Genomic DNA, 24,547 nt, shown 5'->3' on the forward strand with positions numbered 1-24,547 from the left:
TGCTGCTCCCCTTCCCTCTGCTGGCAGATGGTGACAAGCCCCACAGACCAAGTCCTGGTCCATGGGGCCAGCCCGAGTGTGCCGCAACCAGCATGCCCGCATCTCTTCTCCTGCAGCAGAGGCGAAGGCTCCTGGCGTGAGGAGCAAAGAGGGTTCTGGAATCGAGAATGGAGGATTTTTGTTTCTGGGAAGAGGCAGTCTTCTTCCTGCAGGTCTCTGAAGGTGGAGCAGGGACTGTTTGGCTCCTGAGGTGCCACGGCCACCAGCCCGTGACCAGACTCTAGGAGTCAGCCTTCTCGCTTGGAGAAGCCTCTCCGTTTGGCTCCTTTCCCGCTGCAGCGCGCCGATGCCGGCAGCCCCGGCCCGTGCCGGGGAGGGGATGCGCAGAGCCGGCCCCGGGAGCAGCTGTCCCAGTTTGCGGAAACTTTCTTGCCTTTTTAAGGACATGCTGAGTGCTGTGCTCTAACTTTAGCACAAAGGTATGGTTCACTTGGCTTCTTTTATTAATGGATGGGTATAAATATATCTGCGCTCGGTGCCTGTCTTGTTCTTCCATGTGTAAACACTGAGCTCTGTCCCAGCTCCTTTTGATGATAAATTCCTCATCTTTTGAATCACAAATCACCTTTTTGTGTGTCAGGAGGAAGCGTCAAAGCCCAAAGTCACTTTGCTTTTTATAGCACCAGCGCTCTCGGGCTGAACTCCGCTCAGAAACCACTGATTTCACGGAGCTCTGCAACAGCAGCAGATCTGGCGTGTTTACAGTTTTAGTGAAATAGCCTTTGCGCTCATCCGGAGCCCTCATGTCACAGGGGGCTGCGCTTCTCTCCTATTTTTGCGAGGAATGTCCCCCGTCCTCCCCGGCAGGAGGCTGGGAAACCTCCCTCGCTTTGCGTTCCAAATGCCAGGGCTTTGCTTTTTTTTTTTTTCTTTCTTTTTTTTTTTTCCTTTCCTTTTTTTGCGGTCAGTGCACCCCGCTTCTGCCGCCGCTGCTGCTCCAAGAGAAGCTGCTCTCCAGAAATAGCTCCTGTGTTTTGGCCGAGCGCAGCTTGCGTGGGCAAGATGCCGATGGCTGTCCCCACGCTCTTGCTGAGCACCGAGGCAGGTCCGTCCCCTCCCTGGGCAAAGGGTGGCCGCAGACGCCGGGTGCCCTGAGCACAGGCGAGGGGGCTGGGGGGGCTTTCTGCTCACCCGGGCGTGAATGCGGGCAGGCACCGGGGTGAGCGAGCTGCCTGCTCCCCCGTCCCGCTCCGCTGCGGGAAAGGGAAAATGGGCACCATCCCGTGCAAAGCTTGGTGCAGGTGGTAGGAAGCTCCACGCCTGCGCTCTGGAGGGGGGGGGGATGGGGGCTGAACAAAAAATTGGGGGGAAAATAAGAAATTAAGTGTTGGGGAAAAGCTGGTGGCCATTGAACTTGCACGCTTGCCGTGTAGGCTGAGGGCTGAGCTGGCTGCAGGGCTGTGGCCCTGGGATAACGCTCTTATTTCTCCCCTGCGGACCGGGGATGGGTTTAATGGTGTGGGAGCAGATCTGACCCGCCCTCATTTGCCATTAATGCTACGGCACGACTGGCACCGAGCCGAGTGCCGGTGCAGCCCGAGGTCTGGAGAGAGGAGCCTAACACGCTCCTCAGGGTCAAACTGGGTGAGACTCAGCCCTGAAGCGACGGAGATGACAGCCAGTGGTGAAGCCGACTCATCCCTGGTTAAGATCCAGGTCCTGCTGTGGCTGAGGGAGTTGTTAGCTCTGGGAGGGTGGTGGCGGGGCTAGCCAGAGGCCGGCTCAGCAATTCGGGTCACTGGGTGGCTCTGCAGAATACCTCTTCAGCCCTGGGCTCTCAAACAGCTTTGACTCAAAAAAACCCAAATACCTGGGGTAACCACAGGGCTGAGCGAAACGTGCCATTCCCACAGGCTTGTTAGTGGCATTAAATACCTCTTGCAATATGAGGTGTGCCATATCGGGACACATCCACACCAGCCCGAGTAAGTACCGGGGCCTTTCTGCTGAGCAGCATGAATGCCGGTGCGTGGCGGGTCCCTGCCGTCAGCGGTGAGCTGTGCGGCACAGTGAAACGCTTCCTCACCGTCAGCCAGCGTCCTCACACCGAAACTGGGCAAAACCCCCGCGGGCAGAGCTAAAGGAGCTTGCTCCCGTCACCCCCTGGGGAGCCGCGTGCAGGAGGGGGCTGTAAGACACCCCCCCGCACCAAGGGGCATCAGAAATAACCCTGGGGGCGGGATCGCAGACCAAACCCGGAGCCTTCAAGCTCTCAAGCACGTTGCATTTCGCTGAGGAAAGGTGCCCTCAAAACAGAGAACAAGAGGAGGCTGAGGCCAAATTTCACTCCAGGGGACATACGAGTTTGTGCCCAGCCGGAGCTTCTCACGTCGTGGGAGCGGTGGCTCCCAGCAGGGGCTGGGGCTGCTCAGGGCCACGCCAGCCCCCACGGGAGGTGCCTCAGGTGGGACATCCCGGCACCTGCAGAAAACCCGCAGTGACTTGCAGGTCAGGTATGAGCCGGTGCCGTGGCAGGGAACCGAGGAGATTTTCTCTCAATGATGGCGAATGGCCGCTGGGCGAGCAGAGAGCTTTGTGCGCCATTTTTCATTCTTTGCCCGGGCATTTAAATGTTTCTCATTTTGGGGGGAGAAAAAGCATTTGGAGGATTTAAGTTGTGGCTGGGGGTGAGGAGCAAGCCTCCCCTTGTTTCTTCTATTGGAAAAAAGCCACCAACCCCCCCTTCCCCACCAGCTGGGCAATAAACCTGCTTGTAGAAAAATAAATGATTGCTCTTGGAGCCTTGCCCATCTTTGGCTTGAAAGGGCCTGGCAGCTGTTTTTCACCCAACCTCTCCACTAGAAATGAAACACCTTGACAAAAATGATGGGGTCCTGTGAGAAACACCTTGGCTGAGCATCCCTCTCCCCACCGGCAGCTGATGGCACTGGGGGAGAGTCCCGTGCGTCTGCGGTGCAGAGCCAAGAGCCAGGTTGTCCCCCTAAGGCAGCAGTTCCCGGCCCTACTTGGATCTGGGCAGATGCATGGTGGGCTTATACTTGGATCTCCTTGGGAAGATGCGAGATGCTTGATTGTCTGCTGCCCTTCGTGGCTTCGTGTCCCCTTACTGGGGACCATCACTGCTGAGAGGCCCCAAAGGCACAGAGGTGCATCCTTACGGGCACGGCAAGCCTAGGCGTGCAGAAAGCATCTCTTGGAAAACAGTTGGGTCCTGGTACGGTACCTCCCTGAAGTGAACCCTGGAGATTTTGCTCACCCCCCCCATTCCTTCCCCACAACTGCAGCTCCGTAGGTCTCCTGGGGCCACGCATTTCTGGATCAGTTACCGGCACCAAGTCTGAGCATCTTGTGCTCAAAATACAACGAGAGTTACCAGGAGGCGAGAAGAGGCGGTGGGTGAATCTCCTCTCTTCTGCTTTGCAAATGATCAGGTCCCGAGCTCTGAGGTCCCTACGCTGCCCCGACTCCTCACAGCCCTTCAGTAGGTGGCTGCTCGGGCGGTGCTGCAGAGCAGGAGGTACCCTTTGCAAACCCTTCGCTTCTGTCCTCTTGCAGCCAGGGCAATCCCCATGGGACAAAGTCCTAACCTGCCCGGAGACAAGTTTCATGCCCAGAAATGTTTGTGGAGCTCAATTTCGCTCCAGGCTTTGGGGAAAACAGAAGTGCTTTTAAAGACTGCCATTTCATCGTCTAAGTCAGAGAAACCGCCCGCCATGACTGTGCCCAAAGGAGTGACCCAGGGGAACGACAGGGCATGAGCAGACGGGATGATCCAAGGCAGCAAAAGCAGAAAGGCAGATTTTTGAGTGGTATTTTCGTAGTCTGCTCATGTGGATAAAGTTAAAAGGAGAACCCAGGATCAATAAAGCCAGGTCTAGCCTGCCTCCCAGGACACGGACCGTCTCCTCTCGACTTGCTCTGCCTGTGGGTTGCCTGGACGTGGCTGCAGGACTCAGCAGTGCCCTGAGCACCTGGAGCTGTGTTTTGCCCACCAGGACAGTCACCACCCTGATGTTTCTGGGATTCCTGTACCTAGAACAGTTATTATTCCCTTTTATTTTTCTTTTTATTTTTCTTTTATTTTTCTTTTTATTTTTCTTTTTTTTTCTTTTTTTTTTTTATTTTAACACCTCTTTTCTTTTACTAGTGTTTCTGCAAACAGTCTGGAGAGGCCCCAGAGCTTGGAGTTGCCCTCATCTCCAAAAACCACGCTAAGACACCTGGTTCTGTGATGTTCTGGGGTTTTCCTGGCTCTCCACGTGCAGGAAGGCCATTTCCAGAGCGAGCGCTGTGCTGCATGGCTGAGGGTCTGCGGTCACGCCAGGAGCAGGACTGGCTTCTCCTCTGCTCTGGCCTTGCAAAGGTCACTGACTGGTGAAGAGCAGCAAACCCCGGACCCAGTTTCAGGCCTGGCCCGCTGGTGGTCTGATAACACCTGCTTCGTGCAAACAGAACAAGCGCCAGGGTGGGAAATCTGGAGGGCTAAAGGACTGCCAGCATGGTCCTAATGCTGAAAATCAGGTCAAAGGGGTGACCAAAGGACGCAGGGATGGTGTAGCCTGGTGACCGTGGCAGGGTAGCCTTGGGGAGGCATCCTGGCACTGGGACCTCCAGGAGGGATCAGGAGGAAGGGACTCTGTGACGTTTCATCCCAAACCAGAGGCACAGGAGAACAGGGACGGCCCCGTTTCCCTCAGTGACAGCTGACCGGAGGATGCTGGAGGTGGGGGTGGAAGAACTGATGGGGCGCAGGCTGTGTCTTCTGGGTGGAGACATCGCCTGCTCCTCCCCCCATGCTCACTTGGTGCCTCCTGCTTGCCACTTCCACCTGAGAAACAGGGATAGTACCTCACCCTTGAAATTGACTTCATTAATATTTGTGCTCTAGAGAACATTTTGGCAAGGAGGCGTTGATGTTTATGTTTTCATTCCCATCGCTGCGATTGTACCTATTTCTGATATCAAAACGTGTGGGTTGTCAGACGTCAGGATGACCTTGTGGAGATGCTGCGACGCTCAGTTAATGTCCTTCCCGGGGTGTGGGCACAGCAACTCATCACTACCCTGTGATTTGCTCATTCTTGTGCTCCTGTCCCAGAGGTACTGCCTTTAGGGGTTTGCCTCTGTATCTAACCCCAAAAATGCCCTGCTGGGCTGCTACGTATGGAGTGCGGGTAGTGAGATGGGTTTGCAGAGATCTCTCACACCTCTCTTATTTCTAGACTGCACCAGGTCATGTCTGTAGCTGCGTTTCCCACGTGGAGCCGTACACAGATCCGGTCGCAGCCCTTTGTAGGGACCCAGCACAAGTTCTGGCCACTCAAGAGGCAGTTTTCCCCTGCAGGGGTGCTGTGTGGCCCTTGAGCTCCTTCTCGCCAACACTGGGGTCATTCCTTCATCCCCTTCAGGAGCACCAGGGTTTGAGATAAAGCTTTTGGAGTGGGTTGATCTCCAGGCATGCTGTGTGGGCTTGGAGCTGGAGGTGCTAAGGGGATGCTGCTGTTCCCGCGTCTCCCTGCTCCTCAGCATCTCCGAGGTGTGAATGTTGGGATGTGAGCTCTGCAATGTTTAAGGGTGAAAAGGTTATTTTTCTCACGCCACCTGGCTCTCACCTGTCATTTGGATGTCACAATAATTTGGATGCGGCAAAGGTAACAAAGGGTCATTTTGGGTGTCTCCCAGCATGCCAAGAGTGGGAGGTCAGGTCACGCACATAGGGGGACAGGAATTTCCCTTAGGTTTTCAGGAAAGGCTGGGACCCAGTCTGGAGTCCCAAAACTGGATCAGCTGGGCAAGCCCCGCCATGGGAATGTGCGTGTGTTGCTGCACTGGTGTTCACGTGGGTTTGTCATGGCAGCACCCTCGGAGGCGGGCAATGCTGTTCCACCACCACCAGGTTCGCCTGCCATGCAAATCACCGATGGCATTTTACAGGAGACATTTGCCTGTGTGGCGATGTTTGTGCTTAGGGTCATGTCTATTTTTGCTACTACGCCATGTATTTTTAAATTGGGTTTGAACGGCATACAATGCCCGCAGTGCAGCTCCTTGCAGATCATCTGTCATGTCAGAAAATGGTTTTGAATGTCTGTCTGCTCATTTCAAGCTAAATATTTATTCTGTAATTAGATTGTTTTGTTTCAAATGCTTTTTTTTAAAAAAAAAAAAAAAAGTATGAACGAGAAGCTGGTATTAGGCTGCCTAAGCATGATGGGAATATGTGGCTAGAGAGCAAAACACTTCTCGTGTGGGTGTTTAGCCTTCACAAAATATCCCTCCATTTCTTTTTTCCCCTGGGCTCATCACTGTGAAAATCTGCTCTATCGGTTTCTAAGCCAGGACACGCTGGGGATATTGCAGCTGTGCGCATGGAGGTGAGGGAAAGGTCTTCAGCCCAACTTCTTCCTACCTGGCCGGGCTCCTCAGCGCTGTCTCCCCAGCTGGGCCCTCGTCCCTCTGGAGCCATCCATGTCCTGGCCCAAGGATGCCACCTGGGTCCCTGTGGATGTGGGCGCGACGTTGACCCTGTGTGCTGTGGCAGTGCTGGAGACATCTCTGCGGCACAGGTATGAAAAATGACAGAGGTCTGGGGCAAATATGGCTTAATGTTTTCCTGCTGCAAGAGTACTTAAAAGTCAGGCTCTTGCAGAGACGAAGGGAGGCTGATGGTGCACGCACGCATGGGCAAAGACAGAAAGGAAGGAGCAAGTTTCATACTTCACTGAGGCACTTGAAAAGCACTTGCTGCTGTTGTAATTTCACCCCTGAGATGGCCAAAACCGCAGCTTCTGGTTCACCTGTGAGTTCATATCGGGGTGGGGGAAGGTGGGGAATGAAAGAAAATGTTGATGTCAACCTCACTCAGGCTTAAAATATGTCTTTTAGGTTCCTGGCAAGCCAAAAGCCTCTTGAGATGCGGGCAGTGTGCTGCACCAGGGGGTCTATGCAGTTTCACATTGCTTTCAGAAGAAACCGTTTCATGAGAGATCTTGTTCTCCGGTCCCAAGCCAGGTCTCCTTCTAACCCTTAATATACTCCTGAACGCAAACCCTCAGGTCCTCCATCAGGGCGGTGAGCGAGTCCCCAGCCAGCGTCGGGGCTGTCTCCCCGCTGCCCGAGGCTGCACAGACGGGGGTCCCTTGCCCAGCCTGGTGACCTGCCCCAGGGACACCGGGCTCTCTGTGGTGGACTCGGGGAGTTGCCTCTAGATTTCAAACGCTGCCTGGTGAAGAACAGCATAACACAGGTTGGGGGATGTTTGCGTGTTAACAAGGGCAGGGAATTATGAAATTCATGGCTGTATGGATAATAAACTAGGAAAAAATTAAAGGTAAGAAAGCGGGATAAAGATTTAAATTTAAACCTAAACCGTTACTTCAAAGGACACAAAAGGTAGCTAAGCTGCTAGGGAAAATGGTTTGAAGTTTGGGGATTTGATTTTGGGAGCGTCTGCAAGTAAGAGCCTCCCCGTGGACCTAGACTCAGTGCCAGGGGAACTCTGCCTCAGAGCACCACCTTTCCTTTAATTACTTCTACCTTAACTTGTATGAAGTGATTGTATATTATTAAATGATCTCACTCAATGTAAGATAACTTTGTATAGCAGTAGAGGCTTTTATTTTTCTTATCCTGTATAAGTAAGACATACAGCCACCGGCTGTTTCGTAAATAACCTCGCTGTCTCACCCCTGCCAAGGGGTGGCCCTTCTCGTTCTTCCTCACCTTCTCACCTGTCATGGCTTTTGGTCATTTCCTGTCAGCGTGCCTAAAGCCAAGGTAAAATATGCTGCCTAGAGTAGTTAGCCGCATTTGCTAAGCCGCTGCTTACATGTTGTCTTAATGTATCTGCTCAGGTTACCCCGCAGAAGCAGGTAATGCTGCACGAGATGCTCTGACTGACTGCAGGAGCTGGGATTAGCTGCTGGTTCTTCACACGGGGCATTTCTGCACCCGCCGGATGGTGATAAGCTCCTCTAAAAGGTGAGCTGGGTGCATGAGCTCTCCTAGTCCTAGAGTTATAATTTGGAGCAGAGCAATTAAGGCTTTGGCTTACCATAAAGCTGGCATCTCTCTCTCCTCCTGCATTCTATAGATATGTGTTCTCTGCCCCCCGGCCCCAGCCCCGCAATGTGCAGCATCTTTCACAATGACGTGGATGTCCTGCAAGGCAGGTCCTGCGGGCGTGCTGATACATCATCTTGCTTTGGACATGGTAGAGCTCTCCTTGCCCTGTTGGGGATGCTTGCCTAATGCCCCCGGCTGGGCCATGGACCACGCTCACCGCTGTGGTGAGCTCTTTGGCCAGTGGTCAGACTTAAGAGCTCGTATGCTTGCATGTCAACGCGTCTTTCCAGGGCAGTTTTGTATGCAGTGCCTGAAATACCAGCAGGCACGATGTGCTTCAGAGGAAGCATCCACAGCTTTGTTCCTCGGGCTGGAAATCCTTCTCCCCAGAGGGAGCCAGCAGTCCCGTTTGGCATCGCCTCTCTGCCAGCAGCTCCCCTGCTTTGTTCCTTTCCCCTGGAGAGCTGATTTTCTCCTACGCGCTTGCAGAAACACCACCGGCTGCTGCTGCCACCACGCCACAGCCAGCTGGGCACAAGCAAAGCTTGCTCTGGCAGTCAGAGGCTAACGGTGGCCGGAGGGTGGCCAAGGTGCTGGGAGCCACGCTTGGGGTTTTTGTGGTGCTCCTGGTGATGTGATTTGTATGGATTGCCCCTGGATACATTTCTCTAAGCTTTCAAGTTAGGAAACTGCCCCAGGAATGCTATGAGGTTCATTACAGTTTCTGCTAAATCACAAGGCAAAGTCATCAAAATGTATCTTGAAAGCTTTGGGACCTGGTGGCTTAGCAATGCTGTTTGTGGAGCTGGTGGGCTGATCCCACAGGGAAAATCCCCCTGGTGCTCATGCTGCGCTGGCACCAAGGAGCACCTCCAACCGCAGAGGCTGCAGAGGGGAGAAGGTCACACCAAAACCTTGGTGGGGGAAAGCCGGGAAGAAAAGGGAAGATCGAGATCAGCTGAGGCCGTTGTGGAGCCCTGACTGTTCAGGGTAGAGGTTTCACCCTGGGAAAGGCTGCGTAGTGCAGGGTGTATGGGCAATGGCAAGGGAGAGGCACGTGGACCTGCAGCTGGCAGGTGCTCACTGCTATTGCAGATGGTTAACCACTGCTCTGTGCCTCCTCCCTGTGTGGATGTGAGGATGGCTGGAAGGAGGCAGGAAGAGATCAGCTGCTGCCGGAGCAACTTATAGTGCCCCCAATCCACACTGACTTGTGGAAGTTAAACCAAAGATGGACATCTCTCTGGGCTGGGCTGGAGGAAGGTCATTGTTTTGAGGGGTTGGTGCTTCACCTTGTTCTTTGACTCTAATTTACTCAGAGCTTCAGACATTATCAGAGAGAACAAAAGGGCAAGACAAGGAAAATAGGAGAAAAACAAATTTAGAGGAACTATGAGGGGAGATAGAAAATGTCCTGTCGTACTAATTCTCCAAGAACTGAGAACACAAAATGTTCCTAAGTGTGGATATTTGACCAGGTTGGCATTTGGAAAAAAATATGATGGAGAGAAGGTTGCAGGAAACACTGCTCCAGCTGGGGAGGGACAAGTCTGGAAAGGGATCAGTTGCTGCTCTGCTTTCCTTTGGATATAATTGATGCTGCTCTCTCAATTGTTTACAGACCACATATGAACCTGCTAAAAATTCCGCCAACCCTAAACAACACAGGTAGCTTCCAGGGCACCTGATTTCCCACATCAGCTTAATTCTGGTTTTCTTTTCTTTTTTTTTTCTTTTTTTTTTTTTTTTCCTGGAAAATCATCTGTGGTGCAAGAAACTTCACACTAGTCATCTCATGATCTGGGGGTTTGCTCCCACCTTCTTCAGATGTGGCTGCATACACAGGCCTTGACCCGCAAAGAAAAATGTGTGCGTATGCAGGAACTTTTTTTGTCCATTGGATGTCTTGGCTTCACCTATCCTGGTCCATCCCATCCTGGGTCATTTCCATATCACCAGTGTCTTCTGGTGCTTCCTCACAGTAAGCTTTGTCCTGCAGAATCTCAGAGACCCCCAGGCTCTCCGCACTGGTAGCCATCAACTATTTTTGGAAAATGGACTGAAAACCCCATGTCCCAGTGAAGTCTGGTTTAGGCCTGAGGTGTCGAGGCTGAGCACAGAGCCCGGCAGGAATGGTCGGTATTTTGCATGTGTGCCCATAGAGGCTAATGGGGGTCCCCAGAGGAGATGATGTGGAGTGCCACCTCCAAGTGATAGGTTGGGCGAGAGGAGGGGAGGGATGCCTGTGCTGGGGCTGGCAGGGGCTGCCCTTCCATCAAGGTACAACAGTGGGAGGAAAGAGGAGCAGAGCAGCAGCGAGAGAAGAGAAACCGTCTTAATCATAGTGCCTTTCTGATGGCATCATGTCTAGTGCTTTTGTGTGTAGTTTTTGGCATAGCCCACACAAATAAGATGAAATACCATTTGGTTGGAGAAGGAGGAGGCAGGAAAATAACATGGAAAGGGGAATCGCCAGGAGAAGGAAACATTTCTGCTGGGCGAAGTGAAACGAGGGGAACTTACAACTTACAGGCAGCAAAGTGCCATTTGCGCAAAATCACCATCGAGACTGGCACCAACTCTCCCTCTTGTGGACATTCCCTTTTATTTTGTGTAGCGTCTGGTAGCTGCCGGTGCTGCTAGCAGCCTTGAACCTCTGATGGTTTTACCGTAAGCTGTAATGAGATGGTTGGATGTGACGGTTCGTAATAACTCCTGTAATAAATATCCCTGTGAATTAGGCCGAGAGAGCAGGCTGATCTGTAGAGCCGGGAACTGGAGGGCCCTGGCATCGCGCTCATCGCTCAGCAGATGAGGGGCACGTCTCTGTCTGTAAAGTGAAACGCCTGAAAGCAGGACCCATAGTCTTGAAAAGGGATGAAAAGGTATTGAATCAGTGACTTCCCATGCTCACTCCTTCCCAGACTGGCCAGGACTTTGCTTTCCTGCTCTCCTCTCACATTGCTCAAGGCAGCCTTTTTTTAAAAACAAAACAAAACAAACTAAACTAAACTAAACTTGCCCACCTGAATTTCCACCTGAACTTTCTCCCTGACCCCAAAGGCTACCTTTTAGCCCAGGTTACGCTCAGTGGGTGAAATGTTTGTAATACCTGTTTATTTCCCACGAAAGGTCTACCTGGTTTTTCTGGTTTATCTACAGCCCCATTTCTTCTCCTGACTTTTTGATCCGTGGTCCCAGTATTGTCCCTTGCTTGGGTTTTTTTTTATGATTTGGACCTTTTCTGCCCCAATAAATAGATGAGGCTGGGTCTGTCCTGCTGTGGGGGCCAAGGTACCCCTTTCAGCTCTTTGAGCCGCAGACCTGCAAGGGCAGATGAACACTGGCCTTTTGGTCAGGAGGACAATAAGTCGGGTGTGGTTTGGCCCTTGCTGTAAACTCACAGACAGAGAGAAAATTAATGCTGAAACCCAGAGAAGGAGCATGGATTTGCCTTAGAGCAGAGAGCCATCACGTGTGGCCAGATCTCTGCTGCAGCTGACGGGGAAGGAAATAAAAGGACCGCAGGCAAAGATAAGCAATTTCCAGGCAGATGCTGCCACAGACCAGCTGGATCTGACCAGCTGAGCCACCAGCACTGGAGTGTTTGGCGGAAGGAAGAAGATCAAAAAATAAAAACATGGTGTCTGGGGAACTTGCAGTTAAAAAGGCGCCAGAGGTGGGAGCACCGCACGGTACAGAGATCTTCAAGGGTAACTGAGCTTCATTTTTATTGGTTTTTTTGGTTTTTTTTTTTTGAATGGGCATGCCTTGAAGCCATTTGTGAATGGTTAGAAAGTGATTAGCAGATTTTTGTCTTTGCACATTGGTTAATCTGTTGGAGAGTCACCAAGTCGGCAGGTTGTCTTTAACAGTTTGACCTAGTAAGGCTCCAGCCATGTCTGCAATATATTTTGGAGACCGTGTATAAGAGGATTAAAAAATTATAAACTCATGCAAAATTCTGCCTAAGGCTGTTAAACACAAGCATGCAAATATAACCTTGGGAAGTCCTTTAGCCTCAAGCTGCTGTGATGGAGTAGAACCGTTTGTTGCTGCTTCTTACACTTTTCCTCAGCATCTGCCTCTGGGTGCTGTTGGGGATAGAGGCTAGATGAGCTTCTAGCTGTCCACGGATCCTGTGTGCATAAGATGCTTACAGGTGAGCTTTTCAAAGCCTGGAACATCCATATAGGCAACCCCAGACCCCAAAGAGCCGAGAGGGCTAGCCAGGCTGAGCATTTGGCAGGTATGATGTCTTACCCTTGTACCACTACCGAAGCAACCACAGGACCAGGTTTCTCAGCTTAGGTGAGATCTTCCAATCCTTGTTTTTCTTTGGCCAGTATCTTGCAGACAGTATCAAGGCCCCACCAGAGGACCCTAAAGTGGACAAGGCAAAAGGCCTGATTGCAAGCGCAGCAATGAAAATGAGATGAAATTGCAAGAATGACAATAATGGGGAAGAGATGCAGAACAGAGAACCCATCCCAAACCCAGCGGTAAATGCTCTGCTCGGGCACCCACGCCACCAGCGCCGTGTTTAGGTTGCTCACTGCCAGATGGTGTTGAACTGCTTGAAGAAAACAATTTTCTTTTGCCAAGTAGTTTTTGCAGAGGGATCGGTTTCCCTGCAGGCGTTCCCTGTAAGACCAGTGGAGCACAGAAAGCATGACTGGATTAGGGACTGCTTAAATTGGTGCTGCTTCTCAGTAGAGAAAAAGACCTGATTGTCCCTCTCCTCCCTAAGGGAGCGCTTGGCATCAGAACAATAATGCAAAACGAGACCGTGAACTTTGAAAAAGGCCATCTGCAGCTGGAAGGGAGAACCTGTTGGAGCTCATTAAAAGGCAAGTGTAAACATCAATACAAACGAAGGGTAGATCTTGGCTTCCCCACGTGCTCTTATCTTGCAGAAGCTCCGTGCTTTGTGGATGAGAGGCCGTTTTGCAGGCAAAGGGAGTAGGAATAGTGTCTGTTTCCTCGCCTTTCACCCCACGAAACTCAGGCAAAGGGAAACCCGAATTTGCGTGTGCTGTGCCAGTGGCTAGACAGTGCTGCCGGGGGTTTTGGAGAACAGCTTGGTGGGTGTTTCTTTCACAAGCAATGCCTACGTAAGTATCTCTGCCTCCTCCTTGCCCCCTACCAGCATGTGCTGGTCCATCTATGTGACAAACCAGCCCACAGAACTGATCTAGTTTTGAAATAAACTCACCAAAAGATAACACACTTACTTTAAACCCAGACCAGGCCCTTGATCCAGTTAATTTAAAGCCCTCATTAAGAGCTGGGCAAGCATCATGGGGTGAGGGAGGTCCTGCTGGCGTTGCCTCCAAATCCAATTTAAAAAACACACACAGCCTCATACTAAGTGCTGGTACCTTGAGGGCTACTTGCGTGCCCACTGGGGCTGGGCAAGCAATTTGCAGCCGTATCGCCCAATTTTACCGTGCAGCCATGGGGTCCCCCACCCCTTTTTGTGAGCCTGAGAGCCCACAGCTGAGCCGTGCACTGTGGTTGGTTAATTCCCCTGCCTCCAGGAGCAGCTCAGATGTGAAGAAGTTTTCATTGCTGAGAGAGTTTAACCAGCAGCCGGGTATTGCCAGCTCCCTGCAGACTCTGGGCACATGTGTATCTGTGTCCCAAGGACGGGTGGGCTGCAGAAAGGCTGCTTTTTTGCATGTTGGCTCAGTTTTATCACCTCTGATGCTGCTCTCGCTTTGGTCTCGGCCATGCTGCAATTGCTGCTGCCTTTGCAGGTGTGTGAACTCCTCTCCAGCAGCACTCAGCCATACCCAAAGCGCACCCCACACTCTCACAGGGCATGCCCCTTGCACCCACATTCCCAAGGCAGTGGGGGCAGGGGGATGAGGACGCACTCTGGCATAAGGCATGGTGTGGGAACAGCCACTTCTTCCAGAAGCTTGGATTTCAGTTTAACCTGAGCATGAAATCCCAGCCTCAGCCACGCTGCGAGCATCTCTGTTACAGCTTCCTACACATAGCTCTGAGCTGCAGAGTTCAGGGTGTCAGGCAGACACACTATACTGCACGCATGCTGATTGCTTGACGTTTTTTTTTTTTTGCCCATGTGTATTTTTGTAGCCCTTGCCTTTTCCAGTTGTCCCTTGGCAGGCTCTAGTTACGTGTTTTTGTTGGTGGTGAGGGATGAGGGGAGGAATTCCCCTCTTGCTTTATTATTTCAGTAAGTAGTACATAAATCCCGGTGTGCCTTTACGGTGTTATGAAGTTTAATCCACCGGAAGGGACTGCTGTGTGCCACAGTTCCTTCATGTCTTCCCACTGACTCCTAGAGGTCTCCAGGGTCTCGCTGGTATAATCCATGTTCTTCCCTCCAAAAAATAATTTCCTCCCTTTGCTCATGGGATGAGTGAGGCTTTAAAATTTGCCTGTTGTTTTCTAATCATACTCCTCCTTCCTCTAACGGCACTCACAGTTTCCCACAGAAATCCTCAGTCCTTTTGTGCTCTCGTTTCCCAGCCCTTTGGAGGAGGTTTGCATCCCCAGAGAGAGCTCGTGCAGCCTCGGAGATAGCCTCAGCTTCTATATTGGAGCCTAAATATTCTGGTCCTGGACTGCCCTGCTGCTTTCCTTCTTGTTCTCCCACTGAATCCAAGTACTGGCCTGCAATAAGTGTCCTGTTTAGCCCAGATAAATGTTTTGTCATGGTGCTGTACAGTGTCACGTACACCATGCAATGCCTAGATGATGGCACAAGAGCTATGGGTCATGCCTGCGTTACCCTGTGCACCCTCTGGAGAAAGAAAATGACTGAGTCATACAGTTGTCTGTCTGATAGTCACCAAAGGCTGGATCCTGTGAGCATTGAAGTGAAGGTAAAGCTACCTCTGACTTTATGGCACGGGGCACAGTCCCTGAAAGAATTCATGCCGAGATACTGATAAGTACATAGCACAGTTCTGCAAACCCATAGCCCAGATCTTGTCCTGGTGCCGAACTCCCTTCCTAATCCTTCCTCTTCCCTTTAAACAAGCCGCTCGGGTCACCTCTCAGCTGCTGAAATCCGTCAGTGTGTGAGAGCCCTGACTGAAGGCACTGGTAAGAACAGCGTTTAAGAGCGAGGGGAAGAGGGGAGTGAGCCTGGAAGGGATTTGGCCACTGCCACCACCAGTTAGACCCCACCTTGTTTCCTACTAGTGGTGGAGGCTATGCAATGCCTGCAGCTTCATACGGTGCACTTATCTGACGGTCTTCTGACCCTCTGAATACTGAAGTCAATGGCTCAGCCGCAGAAAACCCTCTTACCTTGCTATGGCGTTAAGATCCCGTTACTATTGCCCTTACCTCTCGGTCTGACGTTGCTGGGGGCACGGGGGTCTCACCCGTCTGTCTGCATGGGCTGATGCTGCCGGCTCCTGAAAAAAAGCGCAAATGAATCTCTTAGAAGCAGCCGTGTTTCAGCAAAATGCCATAGAAACCACAGCGGCCGTATGGAGGGCCTTTTTCCCGGCATTATGCAATCGGTAATTATGTAAGTTGGCCTCACATAATATTCCTGGCTTTTTCGGAGCGCCAGCCTCCCCCCGGCCTCCCCCCTGGCAGACCAGTGTGTGCTGCGCTTTCCTCATGCCAGGCTTTATACAACCCAGGGTCAGCCGCAGGACCCTTGGCTGCTCTCAGGGGTTCTTTAATTGTACTGGGGAGGAAAAGGGTCATTCGGTCAAAAAAATCTGTTTGTCCCTCTGAGCTATTTTGCTGGGTAAGCACACAAGATGGTTCGGGTTGTTTTTTGAGGAAAATTAACTGAGGTTTGGACCATCTCTCCTTCCCCCTTGCTGTAAAGTTTATTTCAGGAGCTTACTTCAAATGAAAAAAAACAAAAAACCCTATGATTTCTGCTAGTGCCTCTGTCTTGGGTACACATTTCCCTACTTGCAGCAGGTCTGGCCGCAGAGAAGACAGGGCTAGAAATCATTGGTGATTTGTTACGTTAACTGCCAAGGAAATGTGGGGGACTGCTGGGCTCTCTGATGTTCACTTTACAGGCCGGGGATGGAATTGTCTCTTGACAACAGCGATACTCTAAGAAAAAAATCTGAATGTGGCCAAAAGGACTTGGAGCTGGTCCCTCCCTGTGTGCAATTCCTACCATTCCTCCCAGCTACGCCTGGGCGGCTGCGCCCCGTATTAATAACCACCAAACAGCTGGTGTTTCTAAAACCATACCCAAGAGCCAGTCCTTGCTCTTTCACTGGTGCTGTCTTTGAGCTCGAGCAAGTTGTAGAACTTTTTTGTTCCCTCATAAAAGGGAAAAACGGCTTTTCCATTTGTGGGGCGTGTGGTATGGTCTAAATTCATTAATGCCTGTAGAAACATTTGCCATCTGTTGAGGGAAGTGCAAGGCAGAGATGAGATTGTACCCACCATTTTGCCAGAAATGTCTCTTTCCTTGCCTGCTGTGCCTGTTAGATGGAGGTGACCTTTCCTAAGCACCTTTTTGTGACATTTTTGCGTTAGAAACCAGCCCCACGCAGCCCCTAGGATAGCCTTGGCAGTATCCTGCAGCTCAGCTATGGCTCTGCTGCTGTCTCATGGGATCTTCCTCTGCCCCAATCCCACCACCCTGGAGAAACATCCAGGGATGCTGGGGGGAAGGCGGAAAGAGAAGCATCCTCCCCATGCCACTGACCTGCCACAAGGCAGAAGGCAAACCCAACTGGTCCTGTCAAGGCCCTGCCATCCTGACATGGACCTTTTCTGCAGAGAGCTGACCGTTTCTATGTCCAACGCTGAAAACGAGCCCCTTAGGAAAGTTTAGCGATCTGTCACCCAACTGCAGCAAGAGCCCTGTGGCCCTGCCGGCACTGGGACGCCGCAGTCCTGCGTGGCCGGGGGTCACTCCCCAGCCTCCGAAATTTGAAGGTTGCATGTTGGCCACCTCCCCGAGCTTGCAAATCCCGTGTCGGGGTTCGGACGTGGCCTCCAGTCGCTGTGGCTCTGTCGCCCGTGGCCACTAGATGGTAGCAAGCCCTGGCCGACGGAGCCGGGCGGCTGCGGCGCCTCCTGCCCGGGCGGGGGGAGCCGGCCGGGGGACGGGCGGCCGCGCCGGGAGGTCGCGGTCCACCGGAGGGGGGATGAGCTTTGCAACATCACCTGCATCACGCCAGCGATGCACCCCCCAAATACGGCCAAAAATATTAACGACATGTTTTAAGGCTCGTTTAGCCCGAGTGCCTTGTGTGTGCGGGGGTGCCGGCGCCCGGCCACGCGTGTCAGCCCGGCTCCCGTGTGGCCAGCGCTGTTCGAAATGGGCTATTTAATCGCCCAGGCGCTTTTTAAAAGGGGCAGCCAATATGTTGGCTCCTTGTAGTTTGCCTTTATCGAGATGATTATGCAAGTGATAGATTTTTTTGACCCGAGGGGGAGCGGAGAGGCCTGTAGATACTAAAATGTTATGTCCTTCTCGTGGCTGCAGGGTTGAGGGGCGGTCTGGTGCACTATAAAGCTTTTAGTATTTCTGTAGACTATTTATTCAAGCTCTAGGGAGAAGAGATTACGATTTCATTTCATTACCACTTCACTTGTGAAAAAAAAAAAGCAATATGGAATCCCATACTCGTTTTAAGCCTTCTGACCATTTAACATTAATGTTCATACTGAGACTGTTGGCTCCACAGCCCTGGGGAAAGCTACAGAGAGCAGAGACTCGGCCAACTTCAAATGAAGTTATTATGGCAACTGAGTAGTTTCAGCTTGGGGAATACGACAGAGCTCGGTGCATAAGCAGCAGCCTCTTGTCTACCAGGAGCACACACATTTCTGTCGTGTCTGAAACGCGTGTAAAACAGTAAGGTCAGTATTCAGGATCCTACCCAAGACTGAGCCTGGGATGGTGCAAATGCTTGTTTACTGCTATAAGTACTTGGGGAGTGAGGCCGTAGGTATGTGAGCTCTCGTTTCAGCCCTGTCCTGTGGAGAACAAGAGGAATGAGCTGGAGGGATCCTCACCTCTCTTCCATCACTCTAGCTTAGTTTGAGTAATTGGTAGCAGCCTCGTGTTTGAGCGGGTAAATCAAAATGAAGTCTTGGCCTTGAGGTGTTTAAGATGTGGATTTTTGGATGTGACGGGAACTGGTGTATAGAGAGAGAAGAGGAGGTTTGCAGGGTCACAGGCTGACAGATGCTTGTAACATATAACAGCCAAAATTCCCTTACCTCTAGGCTTGGACGCCAGCCAACACGTCCGTTTGGCTTTTGCCACCCTTCTTACTCAAACTATTCCCCTTAAACCTGTGTGCTTCTGAGGGGTGCGAGGCTCTGTGCCTCCGTCCTCCTCACTGCCTGGTTCCCCTTGTATGTGGGCACTTCCCTCCCCTTGCAAGGCTGGAGCAGGGAGACTGCTCCCATGTTGCAGAGGGTGGATGGGTGCAGAGGCAGCGATACACCTCAGGTCCTGCAGCACTGTGGTCGGGACCGTGGGGTTGTATGCCCTTCTCCTGAGCCCCAAGCCAGGTGTCTTCAGCTCTCACTTGACATTTCTCACTTGCTGAGGCCTGCAGTGTGTGACCCTTTGGAAATATCCAGAGGTAGGTGAATGCTTCTGGACAGCAGTGCTATCTAGGCTTTGTTATCTGGCTGTGTTCTGACTGCAGTCATCTTCTGGAAGGGATTAATCACCCCATTGGTGTGCCAGGCCATTATCAGTCCTGACAGGACTGCAGAAAAAAGGCTGGGAGGTGTCCCAAAGCATACCCATATTGTTTGTCAGCCTGGTGGCTTTTCCTCCGGACACTGATATTTGGCTTGACAGAGGCAGCCAGAGACCTTAACCCCTGGCTGGGCGTGCATTGAATGAAGCCTTGCTGTGTTCTTGTGTCTCTGGCCTGCTGGATCAGCTGTACGTCTGTTGGCTCCGATATCCAGGCTCAGCCAGTGGCTAATCCTGGGCGTTCCCTGGAGAGGCCAGCAGAAGGATGTGGGAGGGCAGGTGCAGGATAACTGGCCCCCCTAGAGCTTTTATCCCCGTCTTCCCTCCTGCAGAGACTGAGAAGATGCCCAGGCCACTTTGGATATAGTTAGCTCCTGAGGACACTCTCTTCTAACACTGTGCTCTGCTCTATTAGTAAATTAGTACCCCAGGGGAAAAGCGAGCTCAGCATGGGAAAGGAAAGGCGTTTGGAGCGATGGACCTGATGCTACCAGCCACCCTGGTCTCTTCTCCTGTCTGCCCTTGGCCTGCCAGGGGAGAGGGAGGCGGGGTGGCCTTGCAGATGACAGTGCTCTTCAGGAGTCTCCTGCCATACAGCTTGACACTGTCTCTGGGTCCTTGGGAACCCGGGACAGGCTCCTGGCACTGTGTTTCGGCAGTGCCCTTTCTGTCTAGAGTGGGATATGTGCCAGTCCAATACGAAAAGCAGAAATGATGCCATCAGTGGCACCCACAATAGCACCTGACCCAAAATAGCTTCCGAGAAAAAAACAGGGAGGCTGATTAGGTTAGACAAGCCTGAAAGAGAGCAAGACGTCCAGCTGACGATTGACAGGTGTAGATCTGTGAGCAGGGGCTATAAATCCCACGGGTGAGCTCTCCAGCCACCCTTTGGGGAAAGGCAAACGGCTGTGGGGAGCACTTGGGACCTGCCTTCAGTGAACCATGGGGCTCAGCGATCAGGAATGGCAGCAGGTCCTGACCATCTGGGGAAAGGTGGAGTCCGACCTCGCCGGCCATGGCCATGAAGTTTTAATGAGGTAGGCAAGAAGCTTCTGTCCCAAGAGTAAAGCTGACCAAGGAAGGTGTATATTTAGTATGGGGGCTCGTGTCTGGCAGTGTTTATTTCAACAGGCTGTTTTCTTTGTTGTAGGGTGGTGGTTTTTCCATTGCCATGGTTAAAAATTGCTGGGTTAAAAATTACTCAATTTGTAAATTGGCTGTGCTTCTGTCTCTCCATCTGTCTACGGGTGCAGGAGCAGTCTAGTGCTGCTTTCAAAAGTTGGTGGGACCTTGTTGCTCCCTGTGCTTCTGCTGGCAAAGCTCTGCCTCGGATCCTCATTGCCCAAGCACCGTGGCAAGAAATGGTGGAGCGAATTGTGTGTCCTGGGCCTTCAGATGCTCTGCAGCAAGGATGTGGGGAGGCAGGGAAGGAGAGGAGGGGAAAATCACCTCTGTGACAATTTTCTCGGAATCTATGATTTCAGTAAAATTAACTGTGAAGTACCTGAGTGTTTCCCTCTCCCCACCTTAGTCTCATCCACCAGAGCCCTGCTCATCCTGCTTTTTGGCCAGAAGGCTGGGTGGTAACACTTGTCCACTTCCTGATGATGAATTTGATGTCTGGGTGTGAAATGAGGCACATCCTTTGCCCTGCTTCCCTCCCCCATGATTCTGGTGTCAGAATGGGAGAGCTTGTGAGATTTCCATCTGAGAGGACCCCTGGCCCCATGCTGTCCTTGCGGTCTTGGCCCCCCAAGGGGGGAACACCGTGGGCGCCAGCAGCAAGTCAGCCTGGAAGCAATCTCAGGACTGCAGAGTGGGAACCGACATTGAGCGGGCATTGGATCCTAGCCTGTTCTTAAAGAGCAACAGGGATGGAGGACACTCTCTCCAGATCTCCCCCTCAGCCTGTGTGCAGTACGATGTGCTGGAAGGTCCTGGACACTGAGGAGAGCAGTGGGGATGTGGCATTCACTCCACACGTGGTTTCCTATCTTAAACGTGGCTAAAGGAAGGACCCCACACCACTGTCCATTCGAAGTTTTTTCAAAGATGAGCCAAAGCAGAGAGCTGTTGTATTTACCTTCTTTCTCATGGCCCAATTCGGCTGCAATTTGAAGGTGAGGGAGGGATGGGGGCAGCTGGGTGGCAATGTGATGGCTTTCCCCTCATGCTGGAGAGGTAGCAGGAACACAAGCCCTCCCCACCAGTCCATCTGTGTGAGATGGCTACTTTGGCTCTGGAAGTGCCAGAAGACACTGAAAGCAGTTTCCAACTGGAAAGGTAATACTAATTTTCTTACAGGCATCGCAGGGCAGAGTATGGCATTAAATAAATAGATGACACCCCTCTCCCCTGTGATTTTGTGCTCCCCAGCCAACCCAGGTCATTTCTTGTTCTTTCAAGGGGTTTCTGAGGGAAGAGAGAGGCAGGGGAAGCCCAGCAGCTCGTGGTTCAGAAATGTGTCCACATGTGCATTGTTAAAGACTTAGAGAGATGTCATATCCTGGGAATATGTTTACAAAATACAGATTTAAGTGGATTTTTTCCAAAGGAAACAAAAAAAATACTCCTTGGAAGAATTTTCAAGAGTCTCGGGAGTATATCGTCTTTGGCAGACATGATTCAGCCATAGCCAGACATGATGGAGGCAGATTTTTAGCAATAACTCCATCCCATTTCAAGGTGCAATATTTTTTCATTTCTCTGGAAAGACACAGGAAAAAAGGAAAGGCAGATGGTGGTGTGCTCAGCACCTGGTAGAGCACAGAAATCCTTTGGAGACCTTTGAAATGACAGGCCAGCAAAGACTAGTCATTCATTTACAGCATCTTTTTGCAGAACAGCTTGTGTTTTCCATGTGCTTGAGGTTATTTGTTAGTGTAGTTTAACCTATACTTACATCATACAGTGGAGAGCCTGGCCCTCACGGCAACATACTTAGGAGGAATGTCCAGTTCTAGATGGGACGCAAGCCCCGGTAGTCCCAGCACCAGCACCTGCCTGAGGGCAGAGCAAGTGTGCAACCACTGTACCATGAGAGGGAAGCAGGTTTCATGGCTGAGGCCCTGGGCTGGAGCTCCAGACGCTGCTGCAGGTAACTTGGGTGAACCACTTCATGGATGTGAGCCGTAGGGCCCTGGCTGTAAAGACAGACATTGCTTTTGCTGGTGCTTCAGCTGGTTGGATTATGCCCATCAGAGGGTGTAATACCTGAAAATAAACTTATGCAAGGGAGCTGGTGTCTCTCAACACCTAATTATTAGACTGCTCGTAATAATCAGGACAGGCAGCATCCCCTTTTCACCCTGACTCTAGGGCTCTGGCAGGGAAAAGAGTGAAATTTCCTACTAGTTTGATTGTCAGTGGTGTCTGCATCCTGTCTCCTAGGAAATGCAGCAGGGAGGAAGCAGAGGGGACAACACTAGCCTGGCTTTTAGCCACCCTTCCACCTTCTTGATTTCATTTCCATTTCGAGATCAGAGTGCCTATATATAGCACTGCATGGCATGGCACCAGCATACTTGAAGGCCCAGCGCTCTTGTTACCCACTTGCTCCCAAGGACTTTCGGAGGTACCACAGTTCCCGATGGAGGAACCACAGTACTGGCAGTTGGGCTGAGCTGGGAAACAACCTACCAAAGGATGAAAACCACTGAAACCGAACTCAGAGTAGGGTCAGATGCTTCCCTGGCTTATATACATGCTAAAAGGAGTGATTGTGAATGGTGGTGATTTGGAAAAGATCTAAAGTGTCAGAGTTCCCAAGTTAAAGTAGCCTCTACTAGCAGGGACTAGCTAAGAGATTTCTTTGGGTTGGAAAGCAGGTTGTCACACATTTGCCTGCCCAAATACTCCGCAATACCTGGAGCAGCTGGACCTCAGCTCTGGTCTGGACGACAACTCTCTCAAGTCCCTCTACTTTTGTCCACAGGCTCTTTCAGGACCACCCTGAGACCTTGGATCGTTTTGAAAAGTTCAAAGGCCTGAAGACCCCTGATCAGATGAAGGGCTCTGAAGATCTGAAGAAACACGGAGTTACTGTCCTTACCCAGCTGGGCAAAATCCTGAAGCAGAAGGGTAACCATGAGTCGGAGTTGAAGCCCCTGGCTCAAACCCATGCCACCAAGCACAAAATTCCTGTCAAATATCTAGAGGTATGGAAAATCTTGGAATCTTTGTAGTGAATGCGTGCAAGATAGCTATTGAGAGTTGCACTTTTATTTACTGATCACTGGTTGGACTTCAGTGAGCTCTCCCTCAAGTCCGAGGTCTCTGTGTACAGGCAGGAGGAGGCACAGAAAGGGCTCATGGTATGCAAATGGTATGTGAACCTCCAAGTTTAGATTTCCCATTCCAAACACCACATGCAGTCTGAGCAATCCTTGACAGTAATAAACCAGCCTGTGCAGCCTCTGCACGCCTGGGAAACTACATTACGTAAGAACTGTCGGTGGCTGGACACGAGGGATGTACAATTTTAGAGTAAGCCCTGGAGGATCCATTGGAGACCAAGACCCACAAAACTGTGTTGTACAAACACAGGGCATGAATTTTCAGCCTTAATGGACGAGGCAGACAAAGAGTGGGAAGGGCCATGATCTGCTCAAGGTCATGAAGCAGATTAGCATCAGAGCTAGTTCTTCTGCCCAGCCCAGGCTCCTTGCAAGCTAGACCTCACTGTCTCTCCAGAGACTGCGGGAAGGGCTACCGAATTAGCTCGGAGATATTTCCAGGCTCTGCAACCTATTTCTTAGTCTGGCTTTTCTGAAAATAAACCCTGACTGTTCCTTCTGTTTTTCTCTCTCTCTTTCCTTCCTTACAGTTCATTTCTGAAGTCATTATCAAGGTCATTGCTGAAAAACATGCCGCAGACTTTGGGGCTGATTCCCAGGCTGCGATGAAGAAGGCCCTGGAGCTGTTCCGAAATGATATGGCCAGCAAGTACAAGGAGTTTGGTTTCCAGGGTTAGCACATACGCACAGAGGGACACCACGATGGAGGCCTGGCCATGCATCTTAGAGTAGCTTCCCCAGCACTGTTTTGGACATCTCACAATTGGCCATCCAAGATGTGTGGGAAAGCTTTGATGAGAGGCCAAGAGTTGCTCCAGACAGTGTAGAGGCACTCAGAGTGATACCCGTGATAAACCATTGTTTCCTGGCTTTATGTATACAAGAGAAATAATCTGCTTTCTTAGGAAAAATAGTGTAAGAGGTTATCTGTGAGCTTCTGCCTATCCCTATCCCCTTTTTCTTTCCCTCTCCCCCCAACCCCAGCCTTATCCAAGAGGGGAATGGCATGGCCAGAGATGAAGGGATGTGGACGAACAAGGGAAGTGTTGAGGAGTGTGGTGAATGAGAGGGTGAAGGGATGACGCAAATGGTATGAAAGGGATGTCAGGATGGGAAGCAGAGGCACAGTGTCCCATTCCTCCCACAGGTGAGACTGATAGGAGGTTACTGTGGACAGCTTCCAGCACAGTATTACCTTGCTTTGTGGGGGTGAACGCAGCCAGTTGGTCTCCAGGGTCTGTCAGCTTGGAAACTTGCACTATTTGCTAAACTCATGTTAGCAAAACTCTAAAGAGCAGTACTCCCTGCAATCTGTAGGTTTCTGGCAGCCACCGCTACGCGTCCGAAGTTCTGTTGCACTGGGAAGTAAAGTATGTGTTTCTCAGAAAATAAAAATTCCTGCACCAGTGTTGTGTGTTTGCTCCTGGCTTTACAGGCGCTCCAGTGAGAAGTGGGGGAGACGGAGAAAGCAGAA

General features: G+C 51.3%; 1 protein-coding gene and 1 long non-coding RNA gene across 2 annotated transcripts; one reads left to right on the forward strand and one right to left on the reverse strand.

The window, feature by feature from the left end:
* Positions 1–11,793: 11,793 nt before the first annotated feature.
* On the reverse strand, positions 11,794–15,679 carry LOC141740865 (uncharacterized). The gene is made up of 5 exons (XR_012586183.1): positions 15,614–15,679; positions 15,412–15,482; positions 12,349–12,468; positions 12,088–12,224; positions 11,794–11,987 (listed from the first exon to the last, which is right to left on the reverse strand). It is a non-coding gene; the product is annotated as an uncharacterized LOC141740865 (long non-coding RNA).
* A 3,429-nt stretch (positions 15,680–19,108) lies between these two features.
* On the forward strand, positions 19,109–24,481 carry MB (myoglobin). The gene is made up of 3 exons (XM_074580299.1): positions 19,109–19,815; positions 22,713–22,935; positions 23,604–24,481. Exons 1-3 carry the CDS (start codon positions 19,721–19,723, stop codon positions 23,748–23,750), a joined length of 465 nt encoding a protein of 154 aa, XP_074436400.1. The 5' UTR covers positions 19,109–19,720; the 3' UTR covers positions 23,751–24,481.
* The last annotated feature ends 66 nt before the right edge of the window (positions 24,482–24,547 follow it).

This window comes from Larus michahellis, chromosome 1 (genome assembly GCF_964199755.1).
Source record: "Larus michahellis chromosome 1, bLarMic1.1, whole genome shotgun sequence".
NCBI classification, from domain to species: domain Eukaryota; kingdom Metazoa; phylum Chordata; class Aves; order Charadriiformes; family Laridae; genus Larus; species Larus michahellis.

What these genes read in the sequence shown, in the direction of transcription:
- MB (XM_074580299.1), top strand. Translation starts at nt 19,721, where the DNA reads ATGGGGCTCAGCGATCAGGAATGGCAGCAGGTCCTGACCATCTGGGGA. An exon ending in GGCCATGAAGTTTTAATGAG is followed by an intron (nt 19,816 to 22,712) that starts GTAGGCAAGAAG and finishes TTTTGTCCACAG; the next exon opens with GCTCTTTCAGGACCACCCTG. An exon ending in TTCCTGTCAAATATCTAGAG is followed by an intron (nt 22,936 to 23,603) that starts GTATGGAAAATC and finishes CCTTCCTTACAG; the next exon opens with TTCATTTCTGAAGTCATTAT.